At 36.6% G+C, this 16,142-nt stretch overlaps 1 protein-coding gene across 1 annotated transcript; it reads left to right on the plus strand.

The window, feature by feature from the left end:
• Positions 1 to 4,118: 4,118 nt before the first annotated feature.
• LOC146936414 (uncharacterized) lies at positions 4,119 to 9,227 on the plus strand. The gene has a single exon (XM_085751267.1). The coding sequence runs from the start codon at positions 6,853 to 6,855 to the stop codon at positions 8,263 to 8,265; it is 1,413 nt and encodes a 470-aa protein (XP_085607393.1). The 5' UTR covers positions 4,119 to 6,852; the 3' UTR covers positions 8,266 to 9,227.
• The last annotated feature ends 6,915 nt before the right edge of the window (positions 9,228 to 16,142 follow it).

Consider the following 16,142-nt stretch of genomic DNA (forward strand, 5'->3'; position numbering starts at 1 on the left):
GGCTATAGGCAACCACGGGGGAAAACCTACGGTCACCACGTGTCTATTTTACAACCTGACGGTTGATTATACGTGTGTGGGGACTTGCATGCTTAGTCGGTGGTGCATACTAGGGCCGTCATAATTCATCCTACTTGTTATAGGCTTACTATCATACGTGTCATGGCGGTCAAGGGAACCTAAGACCACTATGCCAAGATACGGTAGACGCATTGAGGTCTTCATGTAACATATTCATGACACAATCCTAAGCCGGACGATTAGGGAAACCTAAGAACGTCATCGGCATCATATTCTTTACTTGTCCTAATCATAACTTGTTCTTAACATAAACATACATGATCATAAACATATCATACATAATCGCGTCTAAGTTCATTATTCATTATGTTAGCGTTGAACAAACATTATTATCTTGGTTCATTTTACGGATAGTCCCGGGTGGAGTAACCCCGAGAACAAACCCATACCAAGCTTCTTTGTACCATAAAAATATTGGGAAGAAACTTGTTCACCATGCTTCTTGATTTGGTAAGAGATTGGGAAAAATTGAAGAAGAGAAGGTGAAGGGTAAATCAAGCTAGAACCAAGCTTCACACACTTAAGAGATCAAGAGAGAGCAATATTAGCTCACTTGCAATATGAAGGAAGAAGATTTAGTGGAGAAGAAGAGAGAAAAGGGCGTGAGGGAGAAGAGAGAAGGGAGAGAAGTTCTCCAACTTCAACCCTAGAGAGAGAAAGAAAAAGGGAAAATGAGATATTTTGCCCCAAAATCAAATAAATATCCTTCCCACGTGAAATTACCAAAATGCCCTTGCCATAGGCGTATTAAATACGACACTGATACTTTATCCATATTATGCTGACATGTCATAAAATATTAACTATTAACTTACTTTCCATGAATTAAATTCATCTGACACCGTCAACGGGTAATATAACGATACTGTCAGACGGGATATTACAGATAATCTGGTGCGTAGGAGAGTACTTCATCGTGACGATACTTCTTGTGTTGGAGGGTGTGGCAGCCAGGAGACAGCGGCTCACTTTCTTCTCAGATGCGACGTATTCGGTGGTTTGTGGCACATTATTTATCAGTGGGTTGGTATTTCTTTTATTTCTCTAGAGTCGATGGCCGATCATTTTTATCATTTCGGTCAGTTAGCGGGTTTACCGCGATTTACTCATACCTTCCTCAAATTAATTTGGCACGCTACTGTTTGGGTGATTTGGAAGGAAAGAAACAACAAGATCTTCAACAGCAAAATTCAAGATTTGGCTCATTTATTATAAACTGTCAAGTTTCTGTCATTTTCTTGGTTGAAGGCTAAGTTACTCACTTATGCTTTCAGTTACACTTCTGCTCACTTCTTCTTTCATTTTCTGACTGCTTTCACTTCTGTCTTGTTCTTTTTTCGTTGTGCATTTTGGCAACATATACTTAACTTTGTATTTCTTTTGGGTGGTTCTCTTTTACACACCTTGTGCGAGATGAATCACTCTTGTTGAGTTATATTCCATTTTGGTTCTTCAAAAAAAATGTATGGAAACAATATTAAGAAAAATATGCGTAGTTTTAAATTTACATAAAAGTCTTTGATGAAACACCGTGAAAACAATTTTGTCAAAAAAAAACCGTGAAAACAAGATGTTTATAAAAGAATGTTTTTATTTCTTTTTACTTACATTAAGCAACTGCTAAACAAACAAGAGGTTTAAAAAAAATGTGGTTTGAAAAAAATTAAAAATTAAAGAGAATAGAGGAAAGAAAGAAAAGACGAGAGAGTGCAGAAAGACTAAGTATTGTTTTTTGAAATGAGTTTGAAAGATTTTTTTTCTGGATTTCAATTTTTTAGGTTGAAGAATATTATTTATCAAAAAAAAATTTGATGAATATCTATAAAAACTACCATTTTCAGCACTTTTGGGTTGAATTTTTCCTTTCCAAAAATATCCTTAATTTTCAATACAAATAACACATGTAACAAACATATAAGAATGAATTTAAATTTTAAAACAAATGTAACAAACACGATATGAATATATTTAAGGATTTATCAAAAAAAATGAATATATTTATGGTTTATTTTCCCTTGTATCATTTAAAAAGGGTAACAAACTAGATGAGTATATTTATGCTTACTTTTTAATTATCTCAATAATACCCTTAAACAGCTTTTTCTATAATAAAGATCGTTGTTGATGTCATTAAAAAAACAAATTTAATTAATTTTTTTGTTACATTGTTGGTGTCATTAAATAAATAATCATGATTAGTTTCGTTTGTTACAGCAACAAACATTTATATTTTTAGTTTTAATCCAAATCAAAATATCATTAAAAAATTACCGTTAATGATTTTCAAACATTTACGCAGTAAAAAGAGCGGAAAGACAGGCACGTGAGTACCGGTCTTTTAGCTAGTTATGAATAAGAGGAACAATTTTCTTGTATCATGAAAAAACTATTCCAATAAAAAAAATTAATAAGCCGATTCATAAAAAGGTCTGTTGGTTGTGATTTTTCCTAGTAGGTCCATATATTCATTAATTTTTAAATTTTATCAAAATCATAGAAAGAGTCGTATTAGTCTCTCTATATAGTCATTGTCTATGTAACCAAAAAAAAACAAATTAGTCCATGTCTCTTTTTTTGGGGACAAATAGTCTTGTCTCTTTATCTGCCATTCTAATAAGAATTGTTTATTTTCTACCCTATCTGTTACATTATGAAGACTGTTTCGAGTCTTTCAACATTACAATATCATTTTTATGTGTGTGAAAATTGAATCTCCTCTGCATGTAACTTCAAAAACACTAATATATCGAATCGGATAGAACTGTAATGAATGAAAACTTCTCCCTCAAAAAATTAATATTGATGTATTTTGAGAATACTCTAATAAGAATCATTTGTTTTCTAAGTCATCTACATTATAATGACTTTTCCAACTCTTTCAAGATTACATTGGCTAAAAATTGTGGTTGTACATCCACATTGACTTATGAGTTTTTCTCTCCTAGCTCATTGGTTGGTTTAATTTTTTCTTCGTAACTGATTGGTTTGATTTTTCATCTCACAATTTCTTCCCCTTCATATTGTTACTTTAACTTTTATGATTTATAATTTTTTTTAAGAGTGAAGTCCAATTTTAATTTGTTAAAAAATCGTAAAACGTAATTTGATCCCTAAAATATTAAGCAATTTAGTATCAAAGAAAAATAGATTGTGTCAACTTGGTCCTTCAATCGAACCAAATTACTCTCTCTCTCTCTCTCTCTCTCTCTCTCTCTCTCTCTCTGCCTCCCTCCCTCCCTCCCTCCCTCCTAGTCAGAGTCTCTTTATTTGCCATTTTAATAAGTATTGTTCATTTTCTAGCACAATCATTACCTTATGATGAATATTCCAAGTCTTTCAACATTACGTTGTGATTTTTATGTGAATAAGATATCCTTTGCTTTACTTGTAAAAAAAAAAAGATATCCTTTGCTTTCAACTAAAAAAAATAATCATCAAAGCTAAATAGGACCGCAATAGATTACAAAACTATTTCTCTTAAGATTTAATGTTGATGCATTGTGGGAGGTCATTCTAATAAGCATCATTCATTTTTTGTTCATCCATTACGTGATAATGACTTTTTTGAATCTTTTATCATTACATTGGCTAAAAAGTTGCGGTTGTACATGCAGATTGACTTCAAAGTCATTGTTATCATATTATAGGAGCATTGAGTGGTTTGATATTTCATCTCACAAATTCTTCCACATCATATCATTACTTATTTTATACGGCTTATAAATTTTTGAGTTTTTTCCCTAGCTCATTGATTGGTTTAATTTTTCCCTAGCTGATTGGTTTGATTTTTCATCTAACAATTTCTTCCACTTTATACTGTTACTTTAATATTTATGTTTTATAATTTATTTTTAATAGTTGTCATACCCCAATTTTTGACCTAAGGTCTCACTGACACATGTCCTCTGACCCGGAATATTCTTTGACGTTTCAGTTAAAATTTCGGCAGAGAGGTATTTTAAAATACCTCATTTTTGGTTCGAGTCGGGCCCTCGTCTCTCTGTTATTATTATTATTTTTATTTTATCCTACTTTTATTTTTTTTCAAATTTCCATCTTTTATTAAAAAAAAAAATTTCTTTTAATTCTAATCCTATTTTAGTTTTTTTTTCGTTTTTTAATTTGTCTTTAATTTTTATTTTATTAGGTGTGTCTTATTTTATTTTGTCTTAAATTATTCCCAATAAGTCCCAAAAAAGTTGTCCATGGTCCAAATTGGCTTCACGCCACCATCAGTGGCTGGATCAACAAAAGTCAGAAGTTTTGTTTCCTTTTTGCATCAAACGCGTACCAGCTCTTAAACAGGTTTTAATCACCATTCAAGGCACTTTTAATCAGAGTTAATTCCTGTCCAAATTGAGATTTGCAAATTTGTTTAAAAGGAACAAAATCACATATCAAAGGGACACAGAAATACACAGAAAAAATCCAGAATCACAAAGTTTTCAAAGCCAATTCACACACAAAATTCACCAAAAAAACCCAATTGATCACCGCACAATTAACCTGCAAAATCAACACAATCTCACAGACACAATTTCATCCACAATAAACCTGCAAACCCGCACAATTTTCACCGGTGTTTATCGAACAATTACACACAGCAACAGATCGGAACCAACAGCCACACAAACCAGTCCGATCTCTAAACCAAAGGTATAAACCTTCTGTTGTTCAAGGTCACCTTTTTTTTATTATTTATTTTGTAGGTTGTGTTGAAAAGAACCAAAAAAAGAAGATAAGAAGGAGAAAGAAGAAGTAGAAAACGAGAAAGAAGATGAGAGAGAAACGAGAACGAAGAAGAAAAAATTGAAAAAAAAGAAGAAAGCAAATGAAAGAGAGACAGAGGCGGTTGGGTTATGTATATAACCCTTAGATCCAGTGCTCAAGGGTGCATGGTCTTACCATGCACCCACGCGCCTCCATCCTCTCGTTTTAATCCAATGGCTGGCTTTCCTTAATTCCTGATCAGATCAGGGCCGTTGATTAAATCAACGGCCCAGATTATTTCCTCTAATCTTTTTTTGTTTATTCTTTGCACCCCTGCATTTTATTTCTTAGGTTCCTTCACGCATGTTATTTTGTTTAGCATTTTATTTATTCTCTCATGCATTTTTATTAGTTTAGATTTATTTCTGCATTTTTATTTATATATGCATATTTATTTTTCGTAATTCATTTTATTGCATGGAAATAGAATGTTATTAGGTCAATTGTACAAATATAAATGAGAAAAAGTGTGTGTGTGTGTGTGTCTTTTTATTTCTTTTACTGCTTTATATATCAAAAAATGCAAAAAAATTAAATTAGGTTAGGGAATTTTTGCGGTGATCCAACATCACTATAAAATTCTCACGCTTTTATTTTATTGCTACGTTAGTTTATTTTTAGTCTAGTTATTATTCAAAAACAACAAAAACATGCAAATAACAAAAAATCACAAAAAAATATTTTCTTAAATAAACCTTGATCTTAAATCAAGTGACGTCTTTTTATTTTTATTTTCTTAAATCAAACGTTAATCAATCTAATTTCATTTTGAGTCTCTCTTCTTTAATATAAAAAATACAAACAAGCTTACTTCGCCATTTTGGCTTTCTTTCATTTTAAAACCTTTTCAAAAACATTAAAAAACACTCAACCAATCAAACGTCATTTTTTTAACCCCGAACTACGAGGTTTTGATCCCTCACGGGTACGTAGGCAGAGGACACTCGTCCTTCCAAATCAATAAAATGTAGATAATTAGGTCTTCTTTTTTTTTTAATCATTTCAAAGTTTCATCTTTTTTAAAAAAAAGCAAGCAAGTTCATAGCACAAAATTTTAAATAAAACCAAAAGGTTCTCGTAGAGTACTACGAATATTTAGGGTGCCAATACCTTCCCTAAATATAACCAACCCCCGGACCCCCCAATTTAAATAAATTTTTTCAAAGTCGTGAAATAAAAAGTGAGTCAAACGCTAACCAAATGGCTTTGATCTCCGAAAAATGACGCGACAGAAATGGCGACTTCACTGGGGACCCCCTAAGAGGGTTGAGCCTAACTTGGCTTTATTTAAATTTTTGTGCTATAACTTGCTTAAAAAAAACAAAAATAAAAGATGGAAATTCGTGTATATATTTGTTCTTCCTTCTTCTTTCTCCCTTCTTTTAACGTGAGTGGTGAGATAAGTCCTAACCCGGACTTGAGAGAAATGTAAGATAGGACGGGGTATAATCATAGTGTCATACCAAGAGCATTCTTGGACCATGTGCACATGTGATAACCCTACTCGGTGGAGGCCTCGCAGAAGGTAGTACTCTTGTTGTCATGAGCATTCATGTCGACGTTATTACTTTCAATGTGAGTGTCCGTCGAAGCCGTGGACCTTAGTAACCCTTAACCCATCTTGGCCTTTTTAGGACGTAGTGCGGTGGCTAAACCAAGAGCATTCTTGACTTTAGTTGTCACGCGATACTACACTCAAACTAGACTACCTTATGGATGTTATTGGACTAGGAGCATTCCTATACACCGATATATTCATAAGGTTAGTTGTAATTTGGGAACTTGGTAGAACCTTTGTTACAATTACAAATGAAACCATAGTCCTTACCTAATGGCGTTGTTACCCTTGACTCCAACATGTGACTTAACCTCGCCATAATTTCACCATTTGTGTTAGCATAATCATGCATACATGCATTCATTCATAAAACAAATTCTTTTTCTCATTAAAAAAAAAAATATCGAAGGACTTAAACAAGTTTTTTTGTAAACATTGTAGATATGACTACTAGGAGTATTAAGAAGTATAGCTTCCAAAGCCAAGATCTGGAAAGCTTGAGGAGTTTGGGAGATGTCATCACTAATCAAGCGAGGTTTCAATCTCACCATGGGAAGTTGCTCAAGATTCTCAATACAAAGTTCGACGAAGGGATCCTCAAGACTCTGGTCCAATTCTACGATCCTCGTCTCCACTGCTTCACCTTCCCGGACTACCAGCTTGTCCCCACCCTTGAAGAGTATTCCTACTTGGTCGGCTTACCAGTACTTGACAGAATACCTTTCAGTGGTCTCGAGGGGCCCCCTACAGCATCCGATATTGCAAAAGCCCTTCACCTCAAGATATCCGACATAACTGATAACCTCACTACCAAAGGGAAAGAGAAAATCCAGGGGCTAACTTCCAAATTCCTAATCAGTAAAGCCAACATTTTTGCTGCATCAAAGAATACCCTTGCTTTCGAGTCCATCCTGGCCTTGCTCATCTATGGCCTTGTGCTTTTCCCCAACGTTAATGGTTTCGTCGATGTTAATGCCATCCAAATTTTCCTCACCAAAAACCCTGTCCCAACTCTCCTTGCTGATACTTACCACTCCATCCACCATAGAACCGATAAGCAGGGCGGAACCATCCTTTGTTGTGCACCTTTACTCTATAGGTGGTACATCTCACACCTACCCCAATTCTACCTCTCCAAAGACAAAGCTATATACTCAGAGAAAATCATGTCCCTTGCTCCAGCCGATGTAGTTTGGTACAACCCAGCTTACGATACCGGAACCATCATTGACTCATGTGGAGACTTCGGTAATGTGCCTCTCCTCGGTATTCATGGGGGAATCAGCTACAACCCTATCCTAGCTAGACGCCAGTTCGGGTATCCTATGAAAGAAAAGCCTTGCAACATTGCACTAGAGGGCACATTCTATCTCAACCTCACCGATAGCAAGGGTATGAGAGACCAGTTCATGAAAGCTTGGCGTACCATCCGCAGAAAAAACAGCAATCAATTGGGGGATAAGTCAGACCTCACTTATGAAACCTATACCCAATGGGTTATCGATAGAGCTGCTGAGTATATGATGCCTTACCCTATACCGAGGTACTTGTCCTCAACCACTCCAACAATACCTTTACCCCTACCCCTTAGTACCCAAGAAAAGTACCAAGAGAAAATGGCTGACTTAAACCGTGTGTGTACCACTTGGAAAAGGAAGTACGAGGAAGCTATGTCTGAAGTAGGGGATAAAGATGTGGAAATACTGCAGCTCAAGCATGAGCTCCTCAACAAAGAGCGACAATTGATCGAGAAAAACGCTCAGATCCAAGCTCAAAGTGCGAGGCTTGCACAATTTATCAGCAAGAAGGAGTGCATGGATTTCTTCGCAGGGGTGCACCCAGATTTCGAGGAATAGTCTACTACAAGAGCTCAAGAGTTTCCTAGTTGATTCACCATTTTATGTTATTTCCTAACTTTTTGTGATGTACTTTGGAGTCTATCCCTTGGCTCAGTTTTGTTAAAAGGGAGTTATCTTATAGTACTTTAATTAGTCAGTGAATTTTTCAATTATGATGTTTACAAACTTGCTTTTATAAGTCCTTCGGAAAAAAAAGTGTCTATTTTTGCATAAGCATCATGCACCATTTTGCATTTCATAGTCTCAATTCCGAGTCTCACAAATCTTTCTTTTCTATAAAAGGTCAATCTGTCTCAAAAGTGGTCCGACTGTCCTCGTCCAAGGCCAACTCGCACCTACAACACTCGTGCAAACAAAAAGAGTGAACATATCAGTCTGAACAAGAGATCACAACACTCCAGGCCGATTCAGAGAGACTGAGCACGCTGGTGGTTTCACTGGTAGCTTCGCAAAATCAGCCGCAGTTCCAGCAAGGGCCTGAACGCCAACATCAACAACAGCCTCGACAACAGGCTCCAAAGATGCAGTTTGACCCAATCCCAATGACGTATGTGGAGCTGCTTCCCATCTTGCTAATGAAGAACCTTGTCCAAACTAGAAAGCCTCCCCGAGTGCCCGACGAGTTGCCGGTTGGGTATCAACCTGACCTCTCTTGTGCCTTTCATCAAGGAGCACCCGGCCATGACATTGAGCACTGTCTCTCTTTGAAGATTGAAGTCCAGAAGCTAATTGAAGCCAATATATTGCTCTTCGAAGATTGAATTCGGACTTGCAAGCCACATTTGGGTCGTTTTTGATGTTCCTTCTACTACTTATCTGTTCAAATAATTCGTTGGTTTGTTGTTTGCTGCTTTTCAAAAAAAAAACCCTTTCGTTCTGCCCGAGACGAAAGTGAACTGGTGTAGGGCTTTTTGCTTTAAGCATTTTCATCATTAATAAAAAGGTCGTTTTGATCCCGACTTTGTTTTTTATTTTGTGCTTTGTTCTGGAAAAATGGTAATACAAAAAACCAAAAAAAATATAATCATTCTCAAATATCTGCATAATCATAACTTACACTTGTCAAAATCAATAATCAAATCATGCATTAATAAACCCGTTGAACACGTTAACCATGTACTCTCTTCCAACTTTGAGTTCCCTGTGTCCGAAGCTGAAGAAGGAAAATGAAGAGATTCCCGACGAGATCTCTCACATATTGGGGCATCTTAGCCATTGAAGCTACAAACAAAATATCAAGGAGATTGTTCAGAAGATGGCAGTCACTCACAAAGACTGGCATGAGATGTTACTGTTGCCTCGCACGGATATCGTACTTCAGTACACATTTCAAACAGGGGCAACCCCCCTCCTTCCCCAATATACAACATGGAGATAGTGCTTCCCGTGGAGGTTGAAGTCCCGTTAATAGGAGTTCTACTAAAGTCCAAGCTTGATCGAATCTAAACTCATGACGACCTTGTACAAATATATCAAGAGAAGTTTGAAACAAGCTTCTAACAAAAAGGTTCGTCCCCATGAATTTCAAGAAGGGAACTTTGTACTACTTTTCAATCAGAATCCAGGGGCAAGTGGATGCCTAATTACGAAGATTTGTGTGCAATGGCTCTTACAATCATGGATGGTGACAAACTCACACGTTCTAAGAATGCTGGTGCAGTCAAGAAATACTCTGTCAAAAAATAGCAGCTCGGTAAGTCGCAAATCTTAAAAAAAGCGACTTAGGCAAAAATGAGTGTCTCGGTGGATTGAAAACCCGAAAGGGTGGTCCAGGCAAAAGTTAGAGACAAAAAAAAATGATGATTATCCTGATAGATTGAAAACCCGAAAAGGGCGATCTATGCAAAAGTTAAGGATCATGACAAGTAACTGCATCAGTCAGCACAATCCACTTGGGGCATACCTGCTATCAAAGAACCTCCAAGTTCGAAGCATGGGGCATACCTGCTATCAAAGAACCTCCGATTCTAAGCATCTGCAGATCAAACACTCGAAACTGGGGCATTCAAAGTTGTTAGGGAGTATAGCGGTTATTGTGTTCAATGTACCTCCCAATTACAATTACCATTTTCCAAAATTTTCAAAGATCCGTGGAGCCATGCCATTGGCAGGTCACCACTCAATTCATCAAATTTGAGCCTGTGTCCATTTATTTGGAACTCTCATTTATTCTATTTGCAAAATTTCTTCTATTTTTGATGACAATACTTGAAGCAAAAATTTTCAAAATATAAAACTTTTTTTTACATTTTTTGAAAAGTGTGAACAACAAACACACTCTCTTTGAACTCATGAGTAGTTGAAGCGTACATCAACATCACCCTCGAAAAGGGTCACATTCCGAAAGAGAAACATGGCTAAGCACAATGAAGAGGACCTCTGCTTCGAGCAAGATGCTTTCACAATCAAAAAAAAAATACAAAAAAAATATACAAAAATAAATGCTCGCTAAGTTGAAAACCAGAAAAGGCGGCTTAGGCAATAGAGAGCGTCCCGATGGACTGAAAACCCGAAAGGGCGGTCCAGGCAAAAATTAGGGACACAAAAAAGGAATATACTCCCGGTGGACTGAAAGCCTGATAGGGCGGTCCAGGCAAAAGTTAGGGATTTTTAAAAACAAAAAATATATACAAAAAAAAAATGACTGTTGTAGCATGCCAGGGGAAAAGCACCTTGCGTCGGTTTACAAATGGGAACTTCTTCCAGACTTTTGGTTAGACAATGGGCTCCCTCCCCAAGAGACATCAGTTGCTACCTTGTGCCGGGTTTTACACCGTCAACGGCTCGATTTGTTCACGATAATATCACCTCCAAAGAAGTTTGCTGAGTGTTTGTACTGCGATGTCAGTCCGCCTCTCATCTTACCTGTCGTGTCCTGTCACATCGAGTTCACCTGTCACGTACAGTTTATATAGTCGTACAAGTTACATCCATACATTCATACATCCATTTATACAATCGTACATACATATATTAATACTTTCACATATTCATACATTCATGCATACACAATATATACACAATATCAATTCATACATGGTTGCATCAGTCACCCAGTGTTTGGTCGTATCCTTTCATTTCAGTCTTCAATTGTTTCAAGCTGCCAGTCCTAAACAACGGACCGCTTGAGTTTACCTTTTTGTCTTATTTCAAGCCGCTAGTCCAAAACAACGGACCGCTTGAGTTTACCTTTTTGTCTTATTTCAAGCTGCGAGCCCTAAACAACGGACCGCTTGAGTTTATCTTGTTTCAAGCTGCCAGTCCTAAACAACGGACCGCTTGAGTCTACTTTTTGCCTTGTTTCAAGCTGCCAGTCCTAAACAACGGACCGCTTGAGTCTACTTTTTGTTTCAAGCTGCCAGTCCTAAACAACGGACCGCTTGAGTCTACTTTTTGCCTTGTTTCAAGCTGCCAGTCCTAAACAACGGACCGCTTGAGTCTACTTTTTGTTTCAAGTTGCCAGTCCTAAACAACGGACCGCTTGAGTGTATCTTGTTCCAAGCTGTCAGTCCTAAACAACGGACCGCTTGAGTTTATCTTGTTTCAAGCTGCCAGTCCTAAACAACGGACCACTTGAGTCTACTTTTTGTCTTGTTTCAAGCTGCTAGTCCTAAACAACGGACCGCTTGAGTTTCCCTTTTGTCTTATTTCAAGCTGCCAGTCCTAAACAATGGACCACTTGAGTTCACCTTTTTATTTTGTTTCAAGCTGCCAGTCCTAAACAACGGACCGCTTGAGTTTATTTTGTTTCAGGCTGCCAGTCCTAAACAACGGACCGCTTGAGTTTACTTTTTCATCTTGTTTCAAGCTGCCAGTCCTAAACAACGGACCGCTTGAGTTTACCTTTTCATCTTGTTTCAAGCTGCTAGTCCTAAACAACGGACCGCTTGAGTTTACTTTTTCATTTTGTTCAAGTTGCCGGTCCTAAACAACGGACCGCTTGAGTTTCCTTTTTTTCTTGTCTTAAGCTGCCAGTCCTAAACAACGGACCGCTTGAGCTTACCTTTCGTCACGCGTCAGCACTAAAAAGTTTTGTCTTCATTAAGCTATCGTTCCAAACCGATACGGTAGTAGACAATCTCTTCCCCAGTGGAACTGTAATTCCCGAGCGGAGTCGAATCCCTTTCTGTCACGAATTTGGGTATCCCGTCATTGTTTCCACCCCCAATCAAATCATCTTCGCCGTCCTGCACTCATACTTGCATCATGAGCATTTCACAGCATCTTAGGTCCAAAATTGGTGTACTTTTGTATTTAAGTCTCTTCGGTCCGTCAAATCAAAGACTTCATCTTCAAGTCTCCGGACGAAGAAACTTAAATAGGGGCATCTGTCATACCCCAATTTTTGACCTAAGGTCTCACTGACACATGTCCTCTGACCCGGAATATTCTTTGACGTTTCAGTTAAAATTTCGGCAGAGAGGTATTTTAAAATACCTCATTTTTGGTTCGAGTCGGGCCCTCGTCTCTCTGTTATTATTATTATTTTTATTTTATCCTACTTTTATTTTTTTTCAAATTTCCATCTTTTATTAAAAAAAAAAATTTCTTTTAATTCTAATCCTATTTTAGTTTTTTTTTCGTTTTTTAATTTGTCTTTAATTTTTATTTTATTAGGTGTGTCTTATTTTATTTTGTCTTAAATTATTCCCAATAAGTCCCAAAAAAGTTGTCCATGGTCCAAATTGGCTTCACGCCACCATCAGTGGCTGGATCAACAAAAGTCAGAAGTTTTGTTTCCTTTTTGCATCAAACGCGTACCAGCTCTTAAACAGGTTTTAATCACCATTCAAGGCACTTTTAATCAGAGTTAATTCCTGTCCAAATTGAGATTTGCAAATTTGTTTAAAAGGAACAAAATCACATATCAAAGGGACACAGAAATACACAGAAAAAATCCAGAATCACAAAGTTTTCAAAGCCAATTCACACACAAAATTCACCAAAAAAACCCAATTGATCACCGCACAATTAACCTGCAAAATCAACACAATCTCACAGACACAATTTCATCCACAATAAACCTGCAAACCCGCACAATTTTCACCGGTGTTTATCGAACAATTACACACAGCAACAGATCGGAACCAACAGCCACACAAACCAGTCCGATCTCTAAACCAAAGGTATAAACCTTCTGTTGTTCAAGGTCACCTTTTTTTTATTATTTATTTTGTAGGTTGTGTTGAAAAGAACCAAAAAAAGAAGATAAGAAGGAGAAAGAAGAAGTAGAAAACGAGAAAGAAGATGAGAGAGAAACGAGAACGAAGAAGAAAAAATTGAAAAAAAAGAAGAAAGCAAATGAAAGAGAGACAGAGGCGGTTGGGTTATGTATATAACCCTTAGATCCAGTGCTCAAGGGTGCATGGTCTTACCATGCACCCACGCGCCTCCATCCTCTCGTTTTAATCCAATGGCTGGCTTTCCTTAATTCCTGATCAGATCAGGGCCGTTGATTAAATCAACGGCCCAGATTATTTCCTCTAATCTTTTTTTGTTTATTCTTTGCACCCCTGCATTTTATTTCTTAGGTTCCTTCACGCATGTTATTTTGTTTAGCATTTTATTTATTCTCTCATGCATTTTTATTAGTTTAGATTTATTTCTGCATTTTTATTTATATATGCATATTTATTTTTCGTAATTCATTTTATTGCATGGAAATAGAATGTTATTAGGTCAATTGTACAAATATAAATGAGAAAAAGTGTGTGTGTGTGTGTGTCTTTTTATTTCTTTTACTGCTTTATATATCAAAAAATGCAAAAAAATTAAATTAGGTTAGGGAATTTTTGCGGTGATCCAACATCACTATAAAATTCTCACGCTTTTATTTTATTGCTACGTTAGTTTATTTTTAGTCTAGTTATTATTCAAAAACAACAAAAACATGCAAATAACAAAAAATCACAAAAAAATATTTTCTTAAATAAACCTTGATCTTAAATCAAGTGACGTCTTTTTATTTTTATTTTCTTAAATCAAACGTTAATCAATCTAATTTCATTTTGAGTCTCTCTTCTTTAATATAAAAAATACAAACAAGCTTACTTCGCCATTTTGGCTTTCTTTCATTTTAAAACCTTTTCAAAAACATTAAAAAACACTCAACCAATCAAACGTCATTTTTTTAACCCCGAACTACGAGGTTTTGATCCCTCACGGGTACGTAGGCAGAGGACACTCGTCCTTCCAAATCAATAAAATGTAGATAATTAGGTCTTCTTTTTTTTTTTAATCATTTCAAAGTTTCATCTTTTTTAAAAAAAAGCAAGCAAGTTCATAGCACAAAATTTTAAATAAAACCAAAAGGTTCTCGTAGAGTACTACGAATATTTAGGGTGCCAATACCTTCCCTAAATATAACCAACCCCCGGACCCCCCAATTTAAATAAATTTTTTCAAAGTCGTGAAATAAAAAGTGAGTCAAACGCTAACCAAATGGCTTTGATCTCCGAAAAATGACGCGACAATAGTGAAGTGCACTTTTATTCTCTCAAAAAAATTGTAAAACTTAATTTAATCTTTGAAAAAATTATGATAGATCAGAGAAAAACTGTATCATCATCGACATCATTGAATTTATTAACATAGGCTGAAAACATTAGAATTTCCCAAAAATAACACACTATCCTCCGAGTCAAATAACTTCACCCATATTTTCTAGTTCTTATCACATGATATGCGAATGAAAACATCGCATATTTTTCTAATAGATCTAAAAGTCTCACATTATGCAAGAATCAATGTCAAATGTAGTTTTATATGTGCCTTTATATCGAGTTTAATGGTGTTTTTTCATTTTACAAGTATTTAGTTTACACTTGGTTGATGTGTAGTTAGTTTTATAGCCGCAGATGCCTATCTGAAAATAATTATTGCAATTTGTTTCCACCATCTCACCTTATTTTATTTTTTTCAGCACATCATGGAAGAAGAACAAGAGCACAGTAGTAAAAAGAATTCTCTGGCGGCCAAAAATGGTATCACCGATGGAGCCCGATGACCTAAGAGCAGTTGTCCTTCAGAATTTTGACATTCATGGTGAGGCCCAGTTAAAATTGTACTTACTTTCTTGTAGTTCTAAAGGCTTCTTATTGTCCTCATCTATTTTTATCGTATTTCTTATTTTACAGGTAGGTGTTTAATAAGGTTCTCTCTTTGTAAACTTCAGATATGACACATGGAGTGATTTCCACAAGCTTAAAAGTTGTTGTAAAGGTAATATATTTGATATTTTGCCACTGTGTATGTGAGTAGATTGAACTCTGGTTTTGTTTGTGCTCTAATTTCCCTAATTACTTCATTTTTGCTTTCAGATTTGACTATTCATGTTGGATTTGGAATGTGGTTGGTTTATCCTTTGATAACTTGGAACTATTTTAAGGTTGATTTCAAACATTTGATAGTGTTCTGGACCGGCCAAAGAGATTCTTGGCCCATTTACTTAGGCCCAATATCATTCAAAGCCCAAACTCCACGTTTGGCATTATTGCTCACAACATACCCCCTCGCCTGAAGGGGGGTGCACGAAGCAAAGAGACCGGTTCAAACGAACCCCAACGTCTCTCTTGCACGTTGTGCACGTTCCCGCAATAAAATCTCTGGCTGTTACACTTCCCATGTTTTCGTAACCGCCAGAGCCAGGTGTGCCTCCTCAACGGCTATGCAGCCCTCTACCTCTAAAAATAGGGGACTCACCGCAGTCCCCAAGGTAGAATTCTTTTCTTCCTCTAAACCCTCACTCTCTGATCTCTACTGACTTGAGCATCGGAGTGCCTGCAGGTACACACCCCCCATCCGCTCCAAGCATTCTGACGTATTCTACCACCGTCACCACCACCGCATTCAAAGCACCGGCAGTCTCCTTCTGA

The sequence above is a fragment of the Medicago sativa genome, chromosome 3 (assembly GCF_051527215.1).
Source record: "Medicago sativa cultivar Bolivia chromosome 3, Bolivia_mono, whole genome shotgun sequence".
NCBI lineage: Eukaryota > Viridiplantae > Streptophyta > Magnoliopsida > Fabales > Fabaceae > Medicago > Medicago sativa.